A 24,076-nucleotide genomic window follows, 5' to 3' on the forward strand; every position below is an offset into this window, starting at 1 on the left:
CTGCATAACGCATTGGGAAGCATCCTTCCTCTGGTTGCGCGCGCGCATCCTCGCGGGCTTGGCGAGAGTGGTCCTGATGCTGCGACTCGTGCACGCGCGCATTACATCACTTCTCTCCAGCGAGATTGGCCGCGGGTCCACTCGTCCGCCCGCCGCGCAGCATCCGCAGCAGCGGCGTTTCAAAAATCCGCCTCGTCGTCGCCATCGACTGACCGGTTTGCGTTCGATTGGTGGTGTGCGCTTCTTCACGTCCCTGCACTGGCGGCCCGTCTCCGAGGATGGCCGAGAGCGAGGCAGACACGCCGAGCACGCCGATCGAGTTTGAGAGCAAATACTTCGAGTATGATGGAGTGCGGCTGCCGCCCTTCTGCAGGGGGAAGATGGAGGAGATCGCTAACTTCTCCCTCAGAAGTAGCGACATATGGATCGTCACCTACCCGAAGTCAGGTAAACAAGCCTCTGCGTCACCACGGAGCTCTCCCTGTGCACCTTCACGTTTTAGGGTGCCCTGTGCTGCATGCGGTGACTGCAGGCTGCCCTTGTGATTATCAAAGTTGCATATAAATATAAATAATAGCACATTTACAATCAGTCATAGGGTTCGTTAGAGTTGCACGTCAGGCCCGTGTTTCATGGACAGCACCGGGAGGGTCATTTCATTTCTCTGTTTATATTACGCTCCTGCTGGGTTCAGTCAGTTAGCTCTACGCTGGCCTTCATCAGCCACCATACTCATACGCGCCATAGGACATGGATGGAAGTTGGTGTTTACATCCAGCTTCGGTGTGTCGTGGCGCAGCGCTGCTGCAGGCCGGTGTACCGTGCGCGGTGATGCCGAGCTGTGCGCTGGGGTGGGTCCCGACTCCCGGGTCATGTGACGGCTGGTCGGCAGCTGGAGCACGCGGTCAGTGCATTGATTGTTGGTCGTGGGAATTGTATTCTGGTTTAGCGTCATATAACACCTGTACTGCAGAATGGAATAGATGGCAGTCATCAATGCATCAACAGGGACATCAATCAACAGGAAACCTTAATTGATGGCATTTAAAAACACATTTTAATCATTTTAAATACATCTGAATATCTTATATATACTGTATATATATATTGTCAGTCTTACAAAAAAGAACGCTTCTCTAACTTTTATCCAGCATGCTTCCCATGGTCACTCCAGAAAGTGGTATTGTGCAATTAATCTGCGCATCTGTTGAGCTAATTGCTAACTCGCCAGCTGGTGCTGGTCAGCAACAATATACCTCCCATTCTCTCCACTTTTCCTCTGTTTACTCTCCCTTTGTTACACAAAAGAAAAACGTGTTCAATAAAAAGTCAATGAAGAATTGCAGACTTCACCCCTGTGAGTGAAATCACTAATTACAGCAAATACAATGGAGTTTTTCCACAAATTTTCCATTGTAATTTCTGGTGGGACCAGGCCTTTGGTTTGAGTATATTGAAGTTATGTCGTTACATGATACTGTGAAAGAAAGCAGCAGAGCCAAACTCTCCCGAGTGTAATGGACAGTGCTGCTTCCTGTTCCTGCTATAGGTTTGGCCCCGTGAGCATAGATTTGTGCTGCATCCTCCCATTCCATCCAGAGAGACCATGTACAGTACACATGGACTAATTTAAACTCTCCTGGAATTTAGTAATTCTCATGCTGTGGAAAGAAAAGTGAAATTCTTTAAATAATATCAAATAAAACCTGTAACCATCTAGGCGGTGCACAAATTATACTTTTTCAAGTATTGCACTAAAGCACACGTGTCAAACTCAAGGCCCGCGGGACGAATCCGGCCCGACACGTCATTTTATGTGGCCTGCGAATCCGCCAGCAAAACAATTAATAAAAAAATAAATATATATATTTTTTTTTTGGAAAAATAATTAAAAGTTAGACTTGAAAATAAAAGTATCCCCATGGTTGAAATTATGAGATAGAAAGTTGAAATTATGAGATAGCATGTTGTCTGTGTACCGACATTAAAACGATCACAACAGGTGGACAGGAGAGGCAACAGCCCGAAAAGAGGTTTTCCAACGATTGAAAAAGATCGACAAATAATCCCAAAATGTCCACGAAGAGAAAAATTGATGCAAAGGGAAGAAAATGTAATGAAAGATGGGAAAGCGAATACACGTTTTATGCAAGGAGAACAACGGGTCTGTCTTCTGTGTTATGAGGCGTGTCGGTGATGAAGGAATATAATTCACGTCGGCAATTTGACACCAAACACGGAGCTAAATTTAGCCTCCAAGAAAAACATCAAATTGTCCAAGAATTAAAAGGCAGACTGCAATCACAGCAGAATATAGTTACACAGCTACAGCCCAGTGCATGCTAAAGGTATGTGAGCAGAGCTCCGACCAGATACAGACTTTTACAAATGTCAGTTTGTGAAGAAACACCATCGCAGACCGAGTTCATGAACTAGCAGCAATCTAACAACACAGCTAGCTAAGAGACGAGCAGGTACTTGTGTTTGTAATGAACTGTTGATGAAAGCACAGACAACACGGATACATCATCTATCCGTGTTCATCAGACCTGACTCTGACTTTTACATTTATATAACTGCAAGTACAATATTTACACAGTACACTTGAATAAACAATAATCAAATGCAGAGAGAGTTATTTAACAATATGTTAGGGAGTAGTACAGTTATACAGTCTTACATTTACAACCGGCCCTTTACTTACGCCCCTACCAATATTTTGGGGGACAGAATTGTCCCTACCAATATTATCTTCATATAGAGAACATGTTATCTATATGAGTGAAGTCATATTGGCGAAGCTTTTCCTCTTTGGGTTTTCCACCTTCTGATAAAGAGCAGCGCACAGCCGCTTATCAAAGTTTGCCTCTCACAGAGACAGTATTAGTCACAACAACAGATATATCTGCACAATAAATGAAGCATTGCGTTAGTTCACGCAGGACACGGAAGTCATACTGTAACCATCTGACAGCCAGCCTATTGAATCATTGTTTGTAATCAGTCACACACCAATCACAGTCCACTCTCACCTAAAGGAGGACCATTTAAATATGACTCCCACCTCACTGATTCTTTCTACACCAATGCTGTTACAGACTGCTGGCAAAGCTTTGCCTCCTCCACCCCAGCCTCCACCCTTTTTTGTTCAGAGTTCATTTTGCAAAGCAAATGGTTGAAATGGTATTCAAAGTTTTACGATGGGACGATAGTATATAAAACATTTGTGAAATGTTTTATGGGTTCTCGTTTTAAAATGGATCAGCTGGAAACGTTTAAAAAGTCAGCTGGACAGCGTTGTGCAACTGGCTAGAAATGAGAAGCTGCTTTTGTCTGCCTCTGCCTAAAATCAAGAACACTGGGTTTTAAACACTACCAAGAATTCCAATAAATCAATTTTGCCCGTGTCAAATGCATTAAACTGGACGCTTTCATTCAAAATACATCATGATTGGTGCAAATGACAAATAAAAGTTTTCTTTAAGAGCAAGAGAAGCTTTTCAGAAAATTGACCATTCTTGCATGGTTCATTTGGTTTCACGGCCAGCATGTGGCCAGCCTGTGGCCCGCCTGAGGCCACGCACACACACACACATCATCTTCTTCTAGAACAAATGCCCCTTTTCTACAGAGCATTGGCAGGCTTTCAGGTTAATAGCTTATTTAAAAAAAGCTAGTAATGTTGAATTTACCAGACTTTATTACCATAAAATCCAGAGCCGTGATCCCTCTGCTCCTTCAGGTTTCACATGGGTATTCTGATAGCAGCCTCCAGCTTTCATTTCACTGCCTTTTTAAACTTGTGTTTTCCCAAAACTTGCGGAACCAAAAAACAGTGTTGAGATGACACAGACTGCTTTAATGCAGGCATTGATTGCTATTTAGTTGATGAGTGACGACTGTTGGTAAGAACAACAGGTTTGGGATTGAATCGCCTAGAAAATACTTTTTCGTCTAGTTGCATTGTGGGTAACGTATAATGATTTATCTGCTTCTGTAGCATTGATTTTAATGGGTGGGGTTGGTGTCCCACAACGTTTCCTCATATAACGGTTCACATGATATCTTACGAAAAAAATACTTCAAAAGTCCAGCAACACGTGTCGATTTTCGCTCGTTATATGCATACCGTCTTTTTTTCAAAACAAACTTCTGTCTCCACATGAAACAACTAAATTAGATTTAGACAACTTAGTTGGATGAATGAAAACATCGTGGTTTGAGTACAGATAACTACGGAAGTGGTGTTACTGAATTACTGGGTACGTGACAAATAAATAAAATTCTCCTTTCACGTGAGGCACGAACAGCCATATCCGGGTGAAAGACCTGTTCTATTTCATCCTTACTGACCGCCAGAGGCAGTGCTTCACACTGGATATCTTCCGTCTCGCGTATGCGCAGGTCGAATATTTATATCAACAAAGTCACGTGTGACCTCGGATGACCCCCGTCGTCTATAAGTTACGGTGTCATCCTGAGTTCAGTCCTTTTTCATCTTCTCGCTACGCAGGTTAGCTACCATGGTAGCATAAACAAGTATGTGTCTACGATCAAGACATATTAGAGCTCGTCGCTGTAGCCTTGTGACCACCGGTCGGAGTTGCGGTTCTCTCGCCCTCCAAAGGCTGCAACGAGCTGTCCCTCTTCGGAGGGAAGGGTGTGTTCGCCGTTCGGACATCGGGCCCCGGACTGGTGGACGCCCCTATCATCGGTCGTCACCAGTCTGATAAGGACCACCTAAGTCGTGATGACAGCAATCGGTAAGATCGATTAACATTGTTTTCTATAACCGTTGGTGGTTTCCACGGTTGGCAGAGCGCTTCCGCTCTAGTTAATCGAGTGGCGCGCTAACGAGCGTCTAGAATTACGCTGTCGGCCCGCCCTTCACAGTGTTACGGCTATCACAGTTAGCAGAGTGTTCCTGCTCAGGCAAACTTGGTGAGACACTAGTTCGACTAGATCGGCATTGGCGTTGTGTCCATTGAGATTTAATCTTTACATCTGACGTAATTCGCAGTTAGCAGTGTCTTCACTCAGGCTAACTTGGTGAGATGCTAGCTGGCCCGCTCAGGTTAACTCAGTGGGAAGCTAGCTAAACAAAGCTGATACTGGGGCTGTCTCCATCAACTTTGTAGCCTTACGGCTGTCACAGTTAACAGAGTGTCCCCGCTCAGGTTAACTCAGTGGGAAACTAGCTAAACAAAGCTGATACTGGGGCTGTGGCCATCAACTTTGTAGCATTACAACTATCACAGTTAGCAGAGTGTTTTCGCTCAGGATAACTCGGTGAATGCTAGTTATACTAAATCAACATTGATGTTGTGCCCATTGATGCTTTTACGCATTACGGCTGTCGCAGCTGGCAGTGGCCTCACTCAGGCTAACCTGGTGGGACACTAACTAGACAAAGTTAATGCTGGATTGTGTCCATTGATTGCTGTAAACATTACACCATATCAGTTAGCAGAGCGTTCGCTCCGGCTAACTAGACTAAGCTAATGCTCGGATTGTGTCCATTGATTGTTGTAAACATTATGGCCATATCAGTAGCGGATATCAGTTAGCAGAGTGCCCTCGCTCAGGCTAACTGGTAGCACACCAAGAGTTACAGCAACTGTCCAAGTGAAGAGAGTGTCCTCGCTCCCCTCTCACTGTAAGGACTGTGTTCTTTTTGTCCGTTTTTCACAGTAGCAGAGTGCTCTCGCTCAAGCTAACTGGTGGGACACCAATATATGAAGCAACTATCATAGTGAAGAGTGTCCTCGCTCCCCTCTCACTGTAAGGACTGTTCTTTTTGTCCGTTTTTCACAGTAGCAGAGTGCTCTCGCTCAAGCTAACTGGTGGGACACCAATATCTACAGCAACTATCCTAGTGAAGAGTGTCCTCGCTCCCCTCTCACTATAAGGACTGTTTTCCTGACCTGTTTCCACAGTGGCAGAGTGCTCTCGCTCAGGCTAACTGGTAGCACACCAAGAGTTACAGCAACTGTCCAAGTGAAGAGTGTCCTCGCTCCCCTCTCACTGTAAGGACTGTGTTCTTTTTGTCTGTTTTTCACAGTAGCAGAGTGCTCTCGCTCAAGCTAACTGGTGGGACACCAATATCTGCAGCAACTATCTTAGTGAATAGTGTCCTCGCTCCCCTCTCACTATAAGGACTTTGCCTGACCTGTTTCCACAGTGGCAGAGTGCTCTCGCTCAAGCTAACTGGTGGGACACCAATATCTGCAGCAACTATCTTAGCGCTCCCCTCTCACTGGAAGGACCGTTTTCTTTGGGTCTGTTTCCACAGTAGCCAATATCCGCAGGGCTGTCCAAGTGAAGTGTCCGAAGGATCACTCTCCTCTGACTGCCCCCTGCCTGTTCTCTCAACATTCAGCAGAGCGCTCCCGCTCAGACTGTTTTGGAATTCCGCATCAACTAGCAGGACAAGGGTTCCACCAGAATCGCGGCCATGTTAAACTCTCCCGGCTATAGGACCTGTATAGCTCCTCTTCAGCCTGAGGACGGCCCTGACCTCTTGCCTTAGCCTCGAGCTTCTGAGGCAGGGCCTCTCGGAGAACCCAGGCAGGACCTGCGGCATCACGCTTTGAGCAGTAAGGTCTGCTAGGCCGGCCGAAGTGGAACACCTGATGCGTGAGGTCTACCTCCTCCTGTCAGGGCAGCTGAATCCAGCCCAACCTACCCTGGTCATTTGTATGGCGCTGGCACGCCTGGCATACACGGCAGCTGGAACATCCACCTGTGAGTGCCTTCTTCAGGCACTCCCTCTCTGCAGCAGGCTACTTCGACGCTTCCGCTCAGTGATGCTTCATTGCAGGTGTTTGCGCTCATGTCGAGGGAACTTGGATGTATGATGTCCACCCTAGTTCAGACTCGCCGCCAGGTTTCGCTGGTGCAGTCACCCCTATCTGAGACATGTAGGAGGACCCTCCGTACTGTCCCAGTGGAACCTGGTGAGCTGTTCGAGTCAGCTGCTATACAGGCGCTTCAGCGGACTGTTAGAGCTAGCCAGACCAGGCAGCAGTTCTCTGGTCTTTGCAGGGACATGCCTGCATCCCCAGACCTAGGGGTCCCACTTTGGCCCCACAAGGCCATTTTCTCAGCCTCCAGCTTACCCTAGTAGCTGCCACAGGCCTCGGCGTCCTGCTGAGAGGCCGGACCGCTACCTATACAACCCTACTTACGTCCCCGTCCCCCCGGCAGGGGTGCCAGGAGATGTCTCCAGGCCGGCTGTCGGGGTTCTTTCTCCCAGCAGCGGATTTCCAAGGGAGAGTGGTTCACGTCAATCGACGCCTATTCCCATGTTCCCATGGTGCATCACCACAGCTTTCAGTCCTGGGTGCTTCCATTCGGACTCTCCCATCTCCCCATGGGTGTTCACAGGGTGTGTTACTGCTGTCCTTTCCCCCTGCAATCGCAGGGCGTGAACATACTGCCGTACTTAGACGACTGGCTGACCTAGGCGCCATCCCGGCTTCAGGCGCCACAGGACACTGCTCGCCTTCTCTCACGTGGCGCGGTGGGCCTCAAGGTGAACATGGAGAGGAGCTACCTGAGCCCTTCTCAGAGCATAACCTTCATTAGTGTGGCCCTATGAGGGCCTGTCTGTCGCCCCAGCATGTGGACAACAACCCCCACAACCTCTCCCTCTTCCGAGGGGGCAGACGGTTGCCCTACATCCTTTTCTCCGACTATTGGGTAAACTGACAGCTGCCTCAACTGTCGTTCCCTTGGGTTTGCGGATGGCTGAACAGCCTTCACTTGGATGCCAAGTGGCACAGATACAGGGCAATAATATTATCGAAACAGTGCCTATTCACTATCCCCATGGAGGGAGTGCATATCTGGCAAACAGTGTCCCAGCATGTGCTTGTCCGGTTGGACAACACCTCTGCTGTGATTTCCCATAAACTATCAAGGGGGCACCAGATCTGCAGAAGTTGCTACGGGGATCACCGTGGCCTTCTGACTTGGGAGGCCCCTTGCCTGACCAGCCTGTGGGCAATGTACCCACCAGGAGAATGAAACCAGGTTGTGGTTTTCCTGTTCTGTCACAAGTCTCCACCGTGAGAGTGGCGGCTGCATCCAGACGTGTCGACCCACTACCCCCACTGGGTCTCCCTGACGGAGAGGACCAGCCCTCTGGGTCAAGATGCCCTGGCTCACACGTAGCCAGAGGATCTTCTTTATGCCTTTCCACCATTCCCTTTGATTTTGCTACAAGCTTGTCAGAGTTCTTCCCCGACAGGGGGGATCTCCTGTCGCAACTAGAAGGTCTGATTTGGCATTCCAATCCCTGCCACCTTCAACTATGGGTCACGGGAGGGCCTGACCGGATGCTGAGTGGCTGCATAGAACCAGTCTGACTGACTATTCTGAATGCCAGTGCGCGGTCTACCTGCCTGCAGTACAAAAAACAGGTGTAAGCTGTTCTCCGACTGGTGTGCGGCTCAGAACAAGGTCCCAGTACAGCGCCCCGTGCCTGCTGTACTGAGTTTCTACAGTCCCTCCTGGATAAGGGCCGGTCTCCCCTGCATGGGACCTACCCTTGGTACTGGACACCTTATGCTTGTCTCCTTTTGAACCCCTGGCACAGGCGGAGCCGAGATGGCTATCGGCAAGACGGTTTTCTCCTTGCCGTCAATTAAGCTCAATGTGGGGGCGAGCTGCATGCCCTGTCAGTGGGAAAATCATGTCTGAGGTGGAACTCAGATGGCTTGGGTGTCACTTTGTGGCCTAATACAGTGTTTCTCCCAAGGGTGTTGATACGTTCACATATAAACCGGCCTATCCAGCTGGCAAAGTTGACCCCTCCCCCATCGGGAGAGGAGAGGTCAAGGCTGCTGTGCCCAGTGTGGGCCCTCAGAGCTTATGTGGAAGCCACCGCCTGCATACGGCGTCGGAGCAGCTCTTTGTCGGTTATGGTGAGCCTAAGAAGGGCTGTGCTCCTTTAAAAAAAATAAAAAAAAAAATTTAAAAAAAAACAGCACCTGTCCCACTGGATGGTGGAGGTCATTGCCTATACATACAAGGCGAGCGGCTGCGCTCGGCCATCCGGGGTGAAGGGTCACTACCAAGAGTGTCTCCACACCAAGGGCAGGCCTGAGAGGTGTGCCTGTGGAGGATATATGTGCTGCGGCCTCATGGGCATCACCGAGCACATTCACCAAACACTACAGAGTTAACGTTGCCATGTTCTTTGGCCAATTTTGTCACGTTCTTTGGCCAATTTTCTCTGCCGGAGCTATACGAGGTAGTTACTGTGCTTCCTCGTGACTCTTTTGGTATAAGTCATCCAGTGTGAAGCACTGCCTCTGGCGGTCAGTAAGGATGAAATAGAACGAAAGTTACGAATGTAACTACGGTTCTATGAATCCTGGATGACCGCCAGAGTTCTTGGTCACTCGGAATCCCGTGAACTCGCGAGAAGATTCCATAGGACTGAACTCAGGATGACACCGGAACTTATAGACGACGGGGGTCATCCGAGGTCAAACGTGACTTTGTTGATATCAATATTTGACCTGCACATGCGCGAGACGGAAGATATCCAGTGTGAAGCACTGCCTCTGGCGGTCATCCAGGATTCATAGAACCGTAGTTACATTCGTAACGTTCGTTTTTGTTGGACCCGTCCACATCCCCTCCCACCAGCTTTGTGTGGGGTTTTGTGGTCTCTATATGTCCTGGTTTATGATTACGTGGATTACATACAAATTGATTTTGTGGGACATCTACGAATTACAGCGCAGACTTTTCTCTTTCACATACAAAGACCATGTTTGGCCCATGTGTGATCCCAAGAGTTTTGTTGAAACACTTTTTCAGCTAACATTACAACAGATAGTTTGACTTTTATTCTGTCCAATTTTTATGAAAGCTGCAGTTGATTTTAGATTTATTAGATTTGCTCAAACTGTCGTACAAACGGCAAATACTCCTCTGCCTCCTTTTAGAGCTCCTAATGGTGTTTGGAAGATTCCACCGCGCCCGAAGAAAAACAACCAATCAGAGCCGAGGAGTCTCTAACAGAGCTGTCAATCCCTGCTGGTGAATTCCGATCAAACTGTCAAACTAGGCAGAACTGAACAAATATGTATTCAGATTCTATTTCTGCATTGCCTATTTTTCAAATGTTTTGAGAAACATATAGTTACTGTTTAGCTGTTTAGCGGAGCTTGGTTTTAGTTACACAGCACACTGTTTTCCTACTTGCAAAAATCAATCTTGCAAATGCCACTATGAGCACTAAAAAGAGGCAGATCACGGATTATCTGTGTCATGTACTGCTGTCAACAATAAGTGACAGTTTGAGCAAATATAATACAAGTACATTTTTACCAACTGCAGCTTTAAGCTCACCTGTTGTACAACCGCTTTCCTTATTCTCTTCCTGTCTTCCGGCTCTCTCCTCTCTCCCTCTAGGAACCAGTCTACTTCAGGAGATCGTGTATCTGGTGAGTCAGGGGGCAGACCCAGATGAGATCGGCCTTATGAACATCGACGAACAGCTGCCTGTCTTAGAGTACCCCCAACCCGGCCTGGACATCATACAGGTACTGCAGCTGAAACCTGGGTAGCATTCACTCAGTTATTTAGCTCACTCAATCATTTTAGGACTGCAGGGGAGTTTCTGGGTCTGTGAGGCATCTGGCAAAGTTGTTGCGGGAATGCCTTTTTGCTGGGTGTAGCAGCATTACAACAACAGCTTGTTTAGTTGTGAAACATGAGCAGATACTGGTCTCAATTTGAAACTGGGCACAATCAAAACAAGGACAGCCTCGCTCGCAATCACAAGAACTGTGTTTTCTGAATAGCTTGTGTTAATCTTGAAGTTCTTTACATAAATCAGATCTTAAACTCTTAACTCTTAACCTTACTATCTACAATCTTAATATTTTGAAGGAATTTAAAAGATGTAAACACCCAACTAATCCTGTTACCACTTCTTACAGCAGCGATTCTATGCTTTAAGGTCAAATGACTGATAGTGGGGACTGTGACAAACGAAATCCCTGCTTGAGCTACAAATGAATAGCAGAGAGCCTGACGGTGTGGTATTTGAAAGATGTAGGCAAGATAAAGATCCTGTTTTTCTTTGCAAACTTATGTATATAAAAACAGGTGCATGCACACTTAAAGTATCGTACCTTTTAGCAAAGGAATGGCTGTGATGACCAATATTCCCACATTGGTTTAAGGTCCATTTTTGTTATTATCTGACCAAATGCACCTTTAATACTCATACAGTTGTAGAGGAAATAAATTGGCCAAATAACATAGTGATATAAACACCACATAGAGAGCAACACACAGAGTGTTAGTGTTGCGGGCTAGCTGGAACTTGCAACATCACATGCTACTGTATAACAGAAAACAAGGAACACAAATGCAGATATACAGTAAGTCAGATGCAGAGAAACATTTACAAGTTGTCAAACTTGAATAAGAACTTCTCAAACACATCATCATCTCCATTTGGATTTTAAGAGTTAATTCATTGACCCCTTTATTAATAATCCATCGATCTGGATCAATGTATCGATTCAGTGATCTACAAACCAATATCACCGATGCAAAGTGAAAACATGACGCACCTTTATTTTGAAATTCCAATGACGTGTGTGTTACCGATTTCCGTACAAGTGCACTTCCTTCCTACAGAGCCCAGTAATAATATTTTCAAATAATATTTTAGTTGCTTTTTGTGGGTCGATATATCAGACCCATTGGTGTCAGCGAATATCGTATCGCTGTCCAAAGAATCTATTTACTATTGTATTATGATGAAACTTGTGATTGACCCCTCTCATACTTTTATAATGTGGAATCACATGGCCAGGCTGAGCATATTACTCAAGCTAAAAAGTTTATCGCATTTTCCAAGAAGCAGAGCTACAGGTTTTGTGTAAAGTTTTTTTCAGCAGGTAACAGAAGACACACCTGGCAGCCCCGGAGCATCCTGCAGGACTGATAAGTGAAGACAGATTAAAGAAAAAAAACTCCTTTCTGTTTCCACAGGAGCTGACGTCCCCTCGTCTGATCAAAAGCCATCTTCCCTATCGATTCCTGCCGACAGCCATGCACAACGGAGAGGCCAAGGTCAGCGCGCCGGGACAGCACATATACAGTAGCCGTGACTTTTCGTCGCATTAACATGCTAATTCATTTTCAGATTTCTTAGCTATATTTTGAGGTGGGTGTCAGGTATTGAAAAAAAATCTTGCTTGGACTCTTATTACATTTAATAGCATCAGATTAGTTCAGGCAGAACGCTGAAGTATTGGGATCAATAAAGAATAAGTAGAAGAACTAAACAAGACATTGAAATTAGAAAGCAATATATGGTGCAATACCCTATTGTTCATGAATGTTTTGTATGTATTTTAAATATATAATATAATATTTTATTAGTATATTATAGTATATTTATTTATATATTTTGTATGTATTTTTTATTTAATTTATATATATATGTAGTCCATTTCTTTGTTCATTACTAGGAACTAAATCTATATAGATATTCTATTATTTTTGTTTGTAAACAATAATTAAGATTATTGTATATCTATATCTATGTATATATACTATATTTATAAAGTTAATTGTTTGTAAAAAATAATTAATTAAGATAATTATATATATATATATATATATATATATAAATTTAAGATAAATAATGCAGGCTGTATACATCATACAAACAAACAAACAAACAAAAGATCTGATGATTGTTTCATTTAATACATTTGTATTGTCTTCTTTAGTTCAGTAATCTAGTCTCTACTATAGCTACTATTCTACAGGACTGCACTCCAACAGCAGCACTTCAATTGTCTGACTGGAGTGCGTATTTGCTATGGTTCTCCTCCAGGTGATCTACATGGCTCGTAACCCTAAGGACCTGGTGGTGTCCTACTACCAGTTCCACCGTTCTCTCAGGACCATGAGCTACCGGGGAACCTTCCAGGAGTTCTGCCGGCGCTTCATGAATGACAAGCGTAAGTATGCCGGCGAATGGAGGACTGCGACACCGTGACCTCCCATGTGGTTTTAAGTCGGTACCCTTTACTGTTTTGTCTCCAGGCTACTGTCAGTTCATCGAGCTGCTCTGTGTGTGTCTCTCTCTCTCAAAGTGGGATATGGTTCCTGGTTTGAACATGTTCAAGAATTTTGGGAACATCGTATGGACTCTAATGTCCTCTTCTTGAAATATGAAGACATGTACAAGGTAAGGTCCTCACTGCCTCTTGCTTTGTTTTTAAGCCGTTGTCTGCTTGCTCTTACTTTGACATTATGTAACTGCAGGTCCTCTGACTCTTTGGTGTCTTTAGAAAGACAGTAAACTTCTCCAGTGGAGCTGCTGCTGTACTGATGAATGTGACTGTGTATGTAGTGCAGTTCTCTGTGGGAATTTACCTTTTAACATGCATTTATAGAGAAGGGAATTTCAGCAAAAGCCCTGCAATAAAATAGGTGATGAGAAGTTAGTTTAACTCATTCTCCAAACCTGAAACCTGCAGAGAAGAGTTTCAAAGCGGAAGGGCCTTAATTATAAAATCCCGTAAGATTTTAGTTATATTCAATATTTGAAACGTATAAATGTTAAATACAAACCGCTGCAAACGGCCAGTCCTTTGCAATAAACTTCATGGTTTATAGAACTGGAAGAAGTTTCATGCTTTATTCGTAAAATGCACAATACCTCATATACGAGCTTATCTGCTACACTAAGTGACATGTTCCACCCAAATCTACATCTGCTGTCAAAGGTAAAGAAAACCTCACCCCATCATTTCCCTACAGCCGTGACCTTTTTTATCTCTCAGTTTATACCTCTTTTCGCACAACGTGGCAGACTCGTGTATCCTGACTTGAACATTCTTGTGTAAATCTCCCCAGTCAAAGAAAAAGAACATAACTCAATATTTGCCCTTTGCTTTGCCAAAGGTTCCTTTTCACATTATCTGGAGTAACATACATGTCCTTCCTTTCGCAGAGAGGCTTTTTCTCAGAATAGATTTCTTAGAAGTGAAGAGATAAGTCACAATTCAGTGTACTTTTGGTGTTAAAAAAAAGTAAACACAACTTCATTTTTCAGATGCACAGTGTGAATAAAGAAACAATCCACTCTTTATTGTATGCCATTTGAAACAGAGATGCTGGTTATTTATCTTCTACTGTATATACTAACTTTTAAAATGATTAAACTGCATGGAATTTGTCTGCGTATTAGAAATTGTTTTAGAGGCTTTCGACAAAAGTAGGCAAATCCATATATTGTCCTGACCTTCCGGTTCCCCCTCAGGTAAACACTGTTAGCTGAAAGCCGCTGGCTCAGCCGTCACCATGTTGAGAGCCGTGTAGAGAATATATATGCTCTAAATTCTGTATTGAGCACCTTTAAAGGAATAGTTTGACACTTTGGGAAATGCACTTATTTGTTTTTTTGCCAAGAGTTAGCTGACATTATATCTAAATAGGAAGCTACAATCAGATAGCCTTGCATAGCCAACTGTGTAAACTCTGTTTACTGCTAATTGGTAAATGTTCGCATCCTAATACGCTAAACCAAGATGTTGACATATACCTGCTAAACATCAGCATGTTAACTTTGTCGAGGTACCGGTAACCAGGCTTGTTTAGGTCTTATGCCCTGACCAATGGCTTGTCCTGGCCCTAACTACCCGAGCTCAATGCCTACCCTTAACCAATTGGGTCTTGCCAAGAAATGAGGTGTTATTCATATCTATGCGTCATTGTGAGCATGTTTGCATACTGAATTTAGCAATTAGCTCAAAGCACCGCTGTGCCTAGAACAGCATCGCAGAGCTTCTAGCATGGCTGCAGACCTGAATGAAAGCTAACATTTGTAATGTTATGTTCGTGTTGTGTTCATATTGAAACTTTCATGCCAATAAAGCCACATTGAATTGATTGGAGTTTACCATCAGTTTCATAACCCAGGGCTGTAAACTGAGCCTTTATCTTTCACTGTTCCTACACAGAGCTGTACATTCTGTCCTCACAGCTGTCATATGTTTACAGTCAGTGTGTCTCCCCTTTGTGCCACATATAGATTGCGTCATCTTAGGGAATTGTGTGTTCTCCAGAGCCATGGGTAGATGCTGTTTGGGGAAACAGAATCACGGCCTTGTTGTTATTCAAGAATTCAAGAGGGAGACAGTTTTCTCTGTATTTGCGTGCAGTTATTGCTTTCATATATTTTCTCTTTTTTTCAATATCCTCTTCCCCTTCTGCTCTGTCCATTCCAGGATCCGGGGACGTTGGTGGAACAGTTAGCCCGGTTCCTGGGTGTTTCCTGCGACAAGGCCCAGCTGGAGGGCATGGTGGAGAGCTGCAACCAGCTCATCGAGCAGTGCAGCAACTCGGAGGCACTGTCCATCTGCAGGGGTGAGTGGGAGAGGAAACATGTCACTGCTCAGTTCCTATCTCGGCCAACTTTCGGGCTCTGTGAGGTCCGACCTGAGAGGTCTGAAAGAGCTTTTGTTGAAGACGATGAGACGATCCACCAAATGTGTCTTTTTTATTACACTTTCACTGCATCTGATGTTCTTAGACTTTAGTTCCTTCAGTTTATGATTTTACGGTTGGTGTCCCATGATCTCTCTTAATCTTGTTGTGCAGTGTAGTGTTTTTCAACACAACACCATCTTGTAAGGACAGGCACTCTACTAACCCAATTAACATTTAAAATTTAGTCAATCAGTTCCTGAATTTTTTTCAAGATCCCAAAGTATTATTTGCTAAACACCAAATAAATCATGAATTATAGAGAAAGATGTCAAATAATCATGTAGAAAGGACAAGGTACTTCCTATCCATGAAAAACGTTCTCCTTATTTTTTCCTCCGTTTTTCTACAAAAGTCCAGCAACACGTGTGATTTCCGCTCATTTATATGTGTACAGACTGTTCAAAATACCCTTCCGTCTTCACAGGAAACAACTTAGTTAGGTTTAGGCAACAGAACTACTTAGTTAGATCTAGGAGAAAGTCAGTCAGTCAAAAATAAATGCGGCCATCACATTTTTTAATGTATACATTTTTAATAAATAAAATAATTAAGTTCCATGTTCAGCCATCTATTATTCCATTACTTTTCCTGGTGTTTTAGGATTTTGCTGTGGTATCGTTTCACTATTGGTATCAATATATTTAGGCAGGGTTCATTTTCAAACTGGTAGTGACATGACTTTTATCAGACTTCTCACAGCTACTTCTGGAGCCACTGAAGGCTTTGTACACATGTAGTGTTACTTTCCAAGGCCTATAAACAGACTTTGATGTGTAAAATCAATATTCTTCATTCACACTTGATAATTGGTTGTTTTGCCCAATATACACAATTAAGGACAAAAAGACATTCTGGTTTTAAGATTGTCAGTGTTTGTCAGAATACAAAACAATAGAACATATACGTCAAGGATTGTATTAGAGTTTTGCTTTTCAGGCTTAGGTTTATGTGTAAAATGAGTCTGTCTGCCGTCACCACATGTGATTGGTCCCATTGCACGTACGCATCGGCACAATGTGCATCATTACCGATAAATTCACCAACAGGGCACATGGTTAGCAACGCGTCACAATATCACAAGTACCTTTACTGAGTGAATTCTTCGTTTAAAAAGAGAAGTAATAGGAACGGAAGGAAACCAAGGGTTAAATATAGCACGTTAAGCATCAGTAAGGAGGGAGGTGGTATGTCTCTCCCTAACCTTAGAGAGTATTTCCATTCCGCCCAATTAAAAATAATAGTTATTTGGTGTGATAATGGTTACGAGGCTAAGTGGAAGGAGATGGAAAATGAATGCAAAGGTATTCCAGTACAAGCAATGATCGCAGACCACAAATTAATGTTAACTTATCGTACCCATCTGAACCACATTGTCTCATTCACCCTGCACACCTGGTTTGACGTTGTAAAGCAACTAAATTTGTGGACCCAGTTAAGAAAACTTAGATGGCTTGCATATGACACAGAATTTACACCAAATAGTATAGATTCTAGATTCAGGTACTGGACCAAACAAGGTATTACTGCTTTCTGTACAATAATGGAGAAAAACACATTGCACAGCTTCCAGATATTGAAGGAAAAATACAGTTTAGAAAATTATGATTTCTTCAGATATTTACAGTTACGGCAGTACTTTTCAAAAGAAATGAAGAGACATGAGGTAAATATGGAACTGAATGAAATAATAAAATGAATAGTACGGGCATACATTGGCAGCTCCAAATCAGTCATTTCAAAACTTTTCCAGGGAATCACAAAGGGCAGAGGAACTACCACAACATATGTCAAGGAGAGATGGGAGAAAGAACTAGAGGATCAAATATCCAGTCAGCAATGAGAGAATGTGTGTGAAACCGTGTTCACTACTTCCTGTTCAATGTATTGGCGTGAATTTAGCTGGAAGAACCTTGTTAGTTTCTTTATTACCCCTAAAATGAAGACATACTTAGTCTCAATAAACCGTACATGCTGGAGAGATTGTGGGGAGGGTTGTGCAAACCACCACCATATCTTCTGGTGCTGCTCCAAGATACAAACATTCTGGCAAAACGCTTGGACAATTATGCAGCATATTCTTGGGCAGCAGATTTTATTCACATGCAAGTCACTTTATTTGGGTGATCTACCAGAAGGAATAACAGGAAACGACAGATACCTCCTGAAAATATTAACGGTAGCAGCAAAAAAAGCTATCACTCGTAAGTGGCTACAAACCGACCCACCTTCAGTCGAAAATTGGATTGAAATCATGAAAGAAATTCACGATATGGAAAGACTGACTTTCCTACTGAGATTAAGGAAAGACGCATACATAGCAAGATGGACAAAATGGACCAAATATTTGTCAGAATAAGAACTTGGCTGGTGATTTGCCCTCCCTAACCTCACACAGGGGTTTTTTTTTTGGTTTTTTTTACTCTGTTCATTGCTGAAGCTCATTATCTTTCAAGAAGACAGGTACTCTCTTCAAACAGGATGCTACTTCATCTGTGCAAATCTAGATCTTTACATAAATATTGCTGTGTATAGAACTCTTCCAATACATCATTTTGACATCTGATCCTGAAGTTATGGTTGACACGAGTGACGGACAATGTTGTTGGCAACTGAAGATTTGTTCATGATATTAACAGTAAACAGAAAAGATATGGTTATTTGCACATGGTCTGTGGAGATTGGCCTGGACTGACGTTAGTGTCCCGGCCTTAATCCTTTTCCCATTCTGACCCTCATTGTGAGTGTGTGGAGAAAATGTATGTCAAATTATACATTTCAAATCAAGCCGACTACTCTGTACTCGCATGCAATGAATCGATTTTGCGGAACAGAAAAGACACAAATGCAGCAAATGATAAACATTCCGAGAAAAACACAAATTATAGTCCGCTTTAAATTTCCATGAACACAATACATTCAAAGAATGCAATTCCTGGAGGACTGGATGATTTGTCTTTCCTTATTTGAAGGAGATTCTTTCTCACAGGAGCTGCTCACATAGACAAACCAGTATTACATACAGAATGTATGTCCTATGTATGAGGCTTATACAGGCAGAGAAAGATGACGCTGAGAGGAGAGAAAGCATCAGTGTAGTTCCTCTCTTAGAACAGGATGATCTCATGAAGATATTTAATACGTAGCAGGAAGGAAGACAGAAAATAAATCACAAATAATACATATTTTCTTTTGTTTTGGAATCCTCTAGTGGTGTCTATCCATGCAGTTTTGGTTGAATGTGTCTTCTTTTTGGGACACTGTCTCTGAAACACCTGTCTCCAGCCCAAAACAATGGTGATCACAGCAAAAAAAGCAACTTCTCTTTTAAAAACTGTTTGTCTGTTCAATCCACAGCTCTTCACTGAGAGCTCACTGGACCCATTTCTACCAAAGAAATAGTCCATATGAAAACTGACAATGTTTGGTGCAACCAATTTCAGCCATATTGTCACAATAAACAATCGTATCCTACTTCCCTCATTGCTGTAGCAGCTGTTGCCAGAAATGGTTCCTCCATAAATTTGAGATGGGTCACAGATTCTGCGCTGTAAAGTCATGAATCCACATCATGCATTTTGAGAAAGCATAAACTGCAGTATCAGTATCTATCTATCTATCTGTCTATCTATCTATCTATCTATCTATCTATCTATCTATCTATCTATCTATCTATCTATCTATCTATCTATCTATCTATCTATCTATCTAAACTGAGACAATGTTAAATTGGTAAACTTCAAATGAATCAACTCCTAATCCTTACAGAGCTAGCATAACCAAGAGGCTCTTAGTCATGAACAGGTATTAATGTTTACAGGCAAGCAAACGATCCAATATATACGGAGAATGAATATAAATGTACTTAAATTGAGGAGTTTTTTCAATGGACTTCCTCTGGAAATCACTAACTGCTTCTAAACATTGACTAAACCCACGGCCACGGGGTTCAGTAAGATGGTGTATGGGGAGTTATCTGAGGTTGTCGACCTGCAGTGAAGTGTAGAGGGTTTAAGTGGGTCAGGACGATGAATGGAAACTCTGATATATACTGTGCAGCGTGCGTAATGACATTATAATTACACCAGGATTAGACCGACAGGGACTGAGGAGTCTGGAAAACAGTTTTACAATATTATCTCCCCTTTTGAATATCCCAGATAGAACACACACACACTGGGATCAGTGTCAGACAATGTCAAGTCAGGACTTTAACCCACCAGACTGAGCCGAGCAGTGGCTTTTGGAACACATCGAGTCCTTAAACTGGCACACTAGGCGATATCGGCTCTAACACACTTCAACCCCTTGTGGACCTTGTTATACAACACCTTAGGCGGGGGATGTATTTGCATGTATTCATCATTCACCCATTCACACCCATACACTGATGGGAGGGGCTACCATGCAAAGTTCCAACAGGTGCCACCAGGTGCCACCTGCCCATCAGGACTATCTATTTAACATTTACACAACATTCATACACCGTAGGCTACGGTAGCAGTTTGGGGTTAAGTGCCTTGCCCAAGGACACATCGACATGGACTAGCGGAGCCGGGGATCGAACCGCCAATCCTCTAATAATTGAAGGACGACCTTGCTCTACCACGGAGCCACAGCCTTCATGGCTACACAAATGTTATCTTCTTCTTCTCCTTCTTAGTCTCGGCAAACCAGCGAGAGGCGCATAACGCCACAAACAGGACTGTGGTATTGAATGAAACCGGAGCATGACCATTGCTGACGTCCACATGGGGCGTTATTTACGTCAAGCCGCTTAAAGCGGACCCTCGCAGATGCATACAGAAAGTATGAATCTGTGATTGGCTGATAAGTGAGCAGACTGTGACAATGCTCCTGTCATGAAAAGTGAAATTAGAAAAGAAAACTGCACTTAAAAGTGTCATTGTGAAATATAAACAGATTGAGAATAAAATGGAAATGGTGGTGATCCAATACAATAAAATCCCAAAACCAATTATATGATTATTTATTTAATAAATTCCTTTTTTGTATGTATTTAATATTTAACACTTCAGGCCTCCATAAATATCTAAATAGGTCATGGGATCTTCAATTGCGTGTTCATGGATTTGATGGTTTGACATGAATACAGCTCCACCGTGTGGCTACATGTTGCTTCTACACCACTTCAGCTATGGGTTCTATAATAAGTTATTTAAACTAGCAGTCTGCTTTGATTTAACCCTCTTTGACTCATTTATGTTTACCCCCTGATTTTTCATTCCCTTTTGGTTTATGTCACCATTCCTATTTTGATTTGGATGTTTTACTTATGGTTTCTGTTGTTTTTCTTTTCAGTTTCCGCATCTGATTCTTTTTCTTTTAGTGCATGGAAGTCTGGTGTCTGGTGTGCTAATAGGCTTAACACACCGCTGACAGCAGTCAGTCTGATCTGTCTCACACATCTGTAGCCCACAGCAGGTGAGTCAGAGCCACGGCAGGCTGCACTCACTGCAGCTGAGTCGTCAGAGTGTACCTGGGTTTCACATGACCTTCATCATGCAGGAGACTGAGGACAAGTAACGCCGTCATAACAGGCAGGAGGACGGGACTCGATGAATTCATTACGCTTGTAAATGAAGAACAAACCCGTTTTTGTAGTACAGCATATGTATTTTATTCTGCCATCACACATGCTACAATAACTGTAGCCTGTATACAATCTAGTATACAATATGACTGAAAAGGCACAGGCAGAAGAACAATGCTCATCCTACATTCTTATCAATTTAAGCTAACTTCAAGAAAATTAAATACATTTTTAAAATAATTTAATAATATGACATACATGTGGTATCGTGAATCTCACCGCTCATGATCCGTTAAATGAAAAATAAAAAAATCTGAATACAAGAAAAAACAAATTCTTCATTCCTGTTACGACTTTTTGTTGGAAAAAACAGTGTTCCAATAAGTTCCAATTTGACTTATTATTTTGGATATAAGTGTTGTTGTCCTGTCCTGTTGTGTTACTGGTAACACTGGTTTTAGTATATAATGGCATGGACGGTCATTCTCGTGTTGTTTTGTTTTATTATTTCCAAGTTGTGTAACGAAACCAGGTATGGATCGCTCTCAAAACTGAGCAGGACACTTGAGATCGTACCTGCTTCATCCATCCGACCACACTCTGTGTGGCCTGAGCACAATGTTTCTATAGTGAACTAGTACTGGCCCCTGATTTGCTGTGTGCTGATTTGATTAAACACAAAAATAAAATAAAGGAAATACCGTTTAACTCGTGCATGTTGGTCACAGAAATGCATGGCCGCATCAATCAGACTCCTGCCAGTACCCTCGACGTGCGTGAATATGCGAGGGCCCGATCAATGCTGCTTGCAGCTTTAATTAAAATACAACTTTTCTTTTAAGGAGCCAGTAACAAAGCAAGACCCACCTTAAGGCCTTCATCGTGTCAGCTGATATTGTGCTTCAGTGGGTCATATTCTAGTCTATTCTATTGAATTAGCACACTGAAGCAGGAAGTCCACAGCTTTTAGGGCCCCTGTGATTTAACTATGGGGCCTTGGGGCAGTTGTCCTATGAGTAATCCAGCTTTGTCTAAAATGAAGAAATGAATCAGCGCATCTTGGCTGTTGGATCACTTTCAGCTACATGTTATTTAAAATGTGTCCCTCTGCCTGTGTGTCCACTCTGCAGGTCGCGCGGGTCTGTGGAAGGACGTCTTCACGGTGTCCATGAACGAGAAGTTTGATGCCGTGTACAGACAGAAGATGGGCAAGTCCGACCTGACCTTTGACTTCTGCCTGTGAGGAGCGGCCGACCCTCCTCCTCCCCACCCCCCCACTGATCCACTCCAGTTCAAAAAATACCACACGCTCCTACGTCTCCATCTAGTCGATCAGTCTGAAGTTCAATGGTTACAGTCTGACAGCGGGATTACACAGCGAGACTTTTCCCCCAGAATGCAACCTGTCTCAAGTCAATGCGTCATCAAATGTCCCGCCCTCGTGAAGTGATGAAAATGATTTCAGATTCATTAGGAATTTGTTGAAATGTTTCAATCAGCAGTTCAACCAAACCTCCCTCAGCCCCTCCCTCCGCAGTACGTTCCCTCTGCTACGTCTGTATATGTGTATATACTAACCAGGGTTCGACCGATATCGGTTTTTAATGGCCGATACCAATACTGAAGTATTGGTCAACGTTTATATTCCATAACTCCTACGGTTGTTTTTAACAGGGATTCAAGCTACGTGCAGATATTTGTGACTGAAAAACACTTGAAGTCACAAGATGGCAAATGTGCTCTGTCAGTCTTTTGTGGACGTTAGTGTCGAAAGGTTGGATCAAGTTAAAGAAATTGTGTTTTTTCTTAATTTACAAAGTTAGTTATTTTTATATTAAATATGCTCAAGAATTCACATGAATAAAAAACATAGTAATTTAAAGACACTACAAGGAAGTTTCATTTAGTGTGGATTTTGGCGGTCCTTGTGGACAAAAGCTGTCGGTTTTCCGAGAACCAGAGTCCCTTTAGAAAACCATTTTAAAGCAGCAGGGTCTGACAGTCTGCCCCGCTCATTCCTGGTTCTGTTTCTCCCGTGTCTCCTTTCTCTCCAGCGGGCCCAGCAATATGGTCTGGGTCTCCAGCAGCATGGAGTCAGTGTTGGCTCCCCAGAGCAGCAGCGAGGAGACGCTCTGCTCCTGGCCCAGTCCACCGTACCTACGCCATAGATTCAACACAGAAGTATAAACCGGCCTTAATTCTGTTGAAGTCCACTGTCTAGAGAACAACAAAGCCTTGAAGTTTCCTGCTTGAGAACAAAGACACATCACTCTTGACTTGTTATTCGCAGTGTTGATCAGCCACAAATATCTAAACGCAGCCTCAGTGATTCTCTCTGACGTTTCTGGTTGTCAGGTGGGGAAACCCTCTGAAACATGTACATCATCATGACACACTAAACATCTGCAGAGGCCCAGGATAATGAAACAGATTAGATAGAGGTTGGTAGCTCTAAGAGTCAGACCACACACACACACACATGGTGTGTAAACACATGGTTGGTAAAAACTGGAACACATTACTGCCTGTAAATGAGGAATATAGACAGCCGAGGCACAGTGGCTGAACAGGACTAATCTCCAGTCTACCATTGTGGTGATTACATTATAACTGAACAAACTGCCCAAAGAGAATTACAGGTTTTACAGACAATAGCACTATCTGCCCTCTAAGCGATGTCAAACCCATATATCGGTCCAACCCTGCAACTGAGTGCATTAGCTCTTGTCTTGATGCAGCATTGGCTCCGAGCCTGGTAGATACATGGAAGGTACAGTAAGTGTGAAGAGGTGAAGCCAAACTAGAAGAGAGGAAGCCTATCACGCCTATAGCCCAGCGTCACAACTGGGATGTTGTTGTGTTCGATGATCATTGTCTTTCTGCTCACAGTGCTGCAGGGTTTTCAGCCTCCATCACTGATCTTCACTTCTGTTTGAGCGTTATGTGTGTGTGAGTGTGTGTTTGAGAGAGAGCTCCGTTTGTCAG

General features: G+C 43.4%; 1 protein-coding gene across 1 annotated transcript; it reads left to right on the forward strand.

Moving 5' to 3' along the window:
• Nucleotides 1–278: 278 nt before the first annotated feature.
• sult4a1 (sulfotransferase family 4A, member 1) lies at nt 279–22,344 on the forward strand (the record flags this gene model as incomplete). The annotated part of the gene is made up of 7 exons (XM_079294222.1): nt 279–447; nt 10,429–10,559; nt 12,025–12,105; nt 12,878–13,004; nt 13,140–13,234; nt 15,279–15,417; nt 22,222–22,344. The coding sequence occupies 7 exons, from the start codon at nt 279–281 to the stop codon at nt 22,332–22,334; spliced, it is 855 nt and encodes a 284-aa protein (XP_079150348.1). The 3' UTR covers nt 22,335–22,344.
• Between the last annotated feature and the right edge of the window lie 1,732 nt (nt 22,345–24,076).

The sequence above is a fragment of the Melanostigma gelatinosum genome (assembly GCF_949748355.1).
Source record: "Melanostigma gelatinosum genome assembly, chromosome: 22".
Taxonomy (NCBI): domain Eukaryota; kingdom Metazoa; phylum Chordata; class Actinopteri; order Perciformes; family Zoarcidae; genus Melanostigma; species Melanostigma gelatinosum.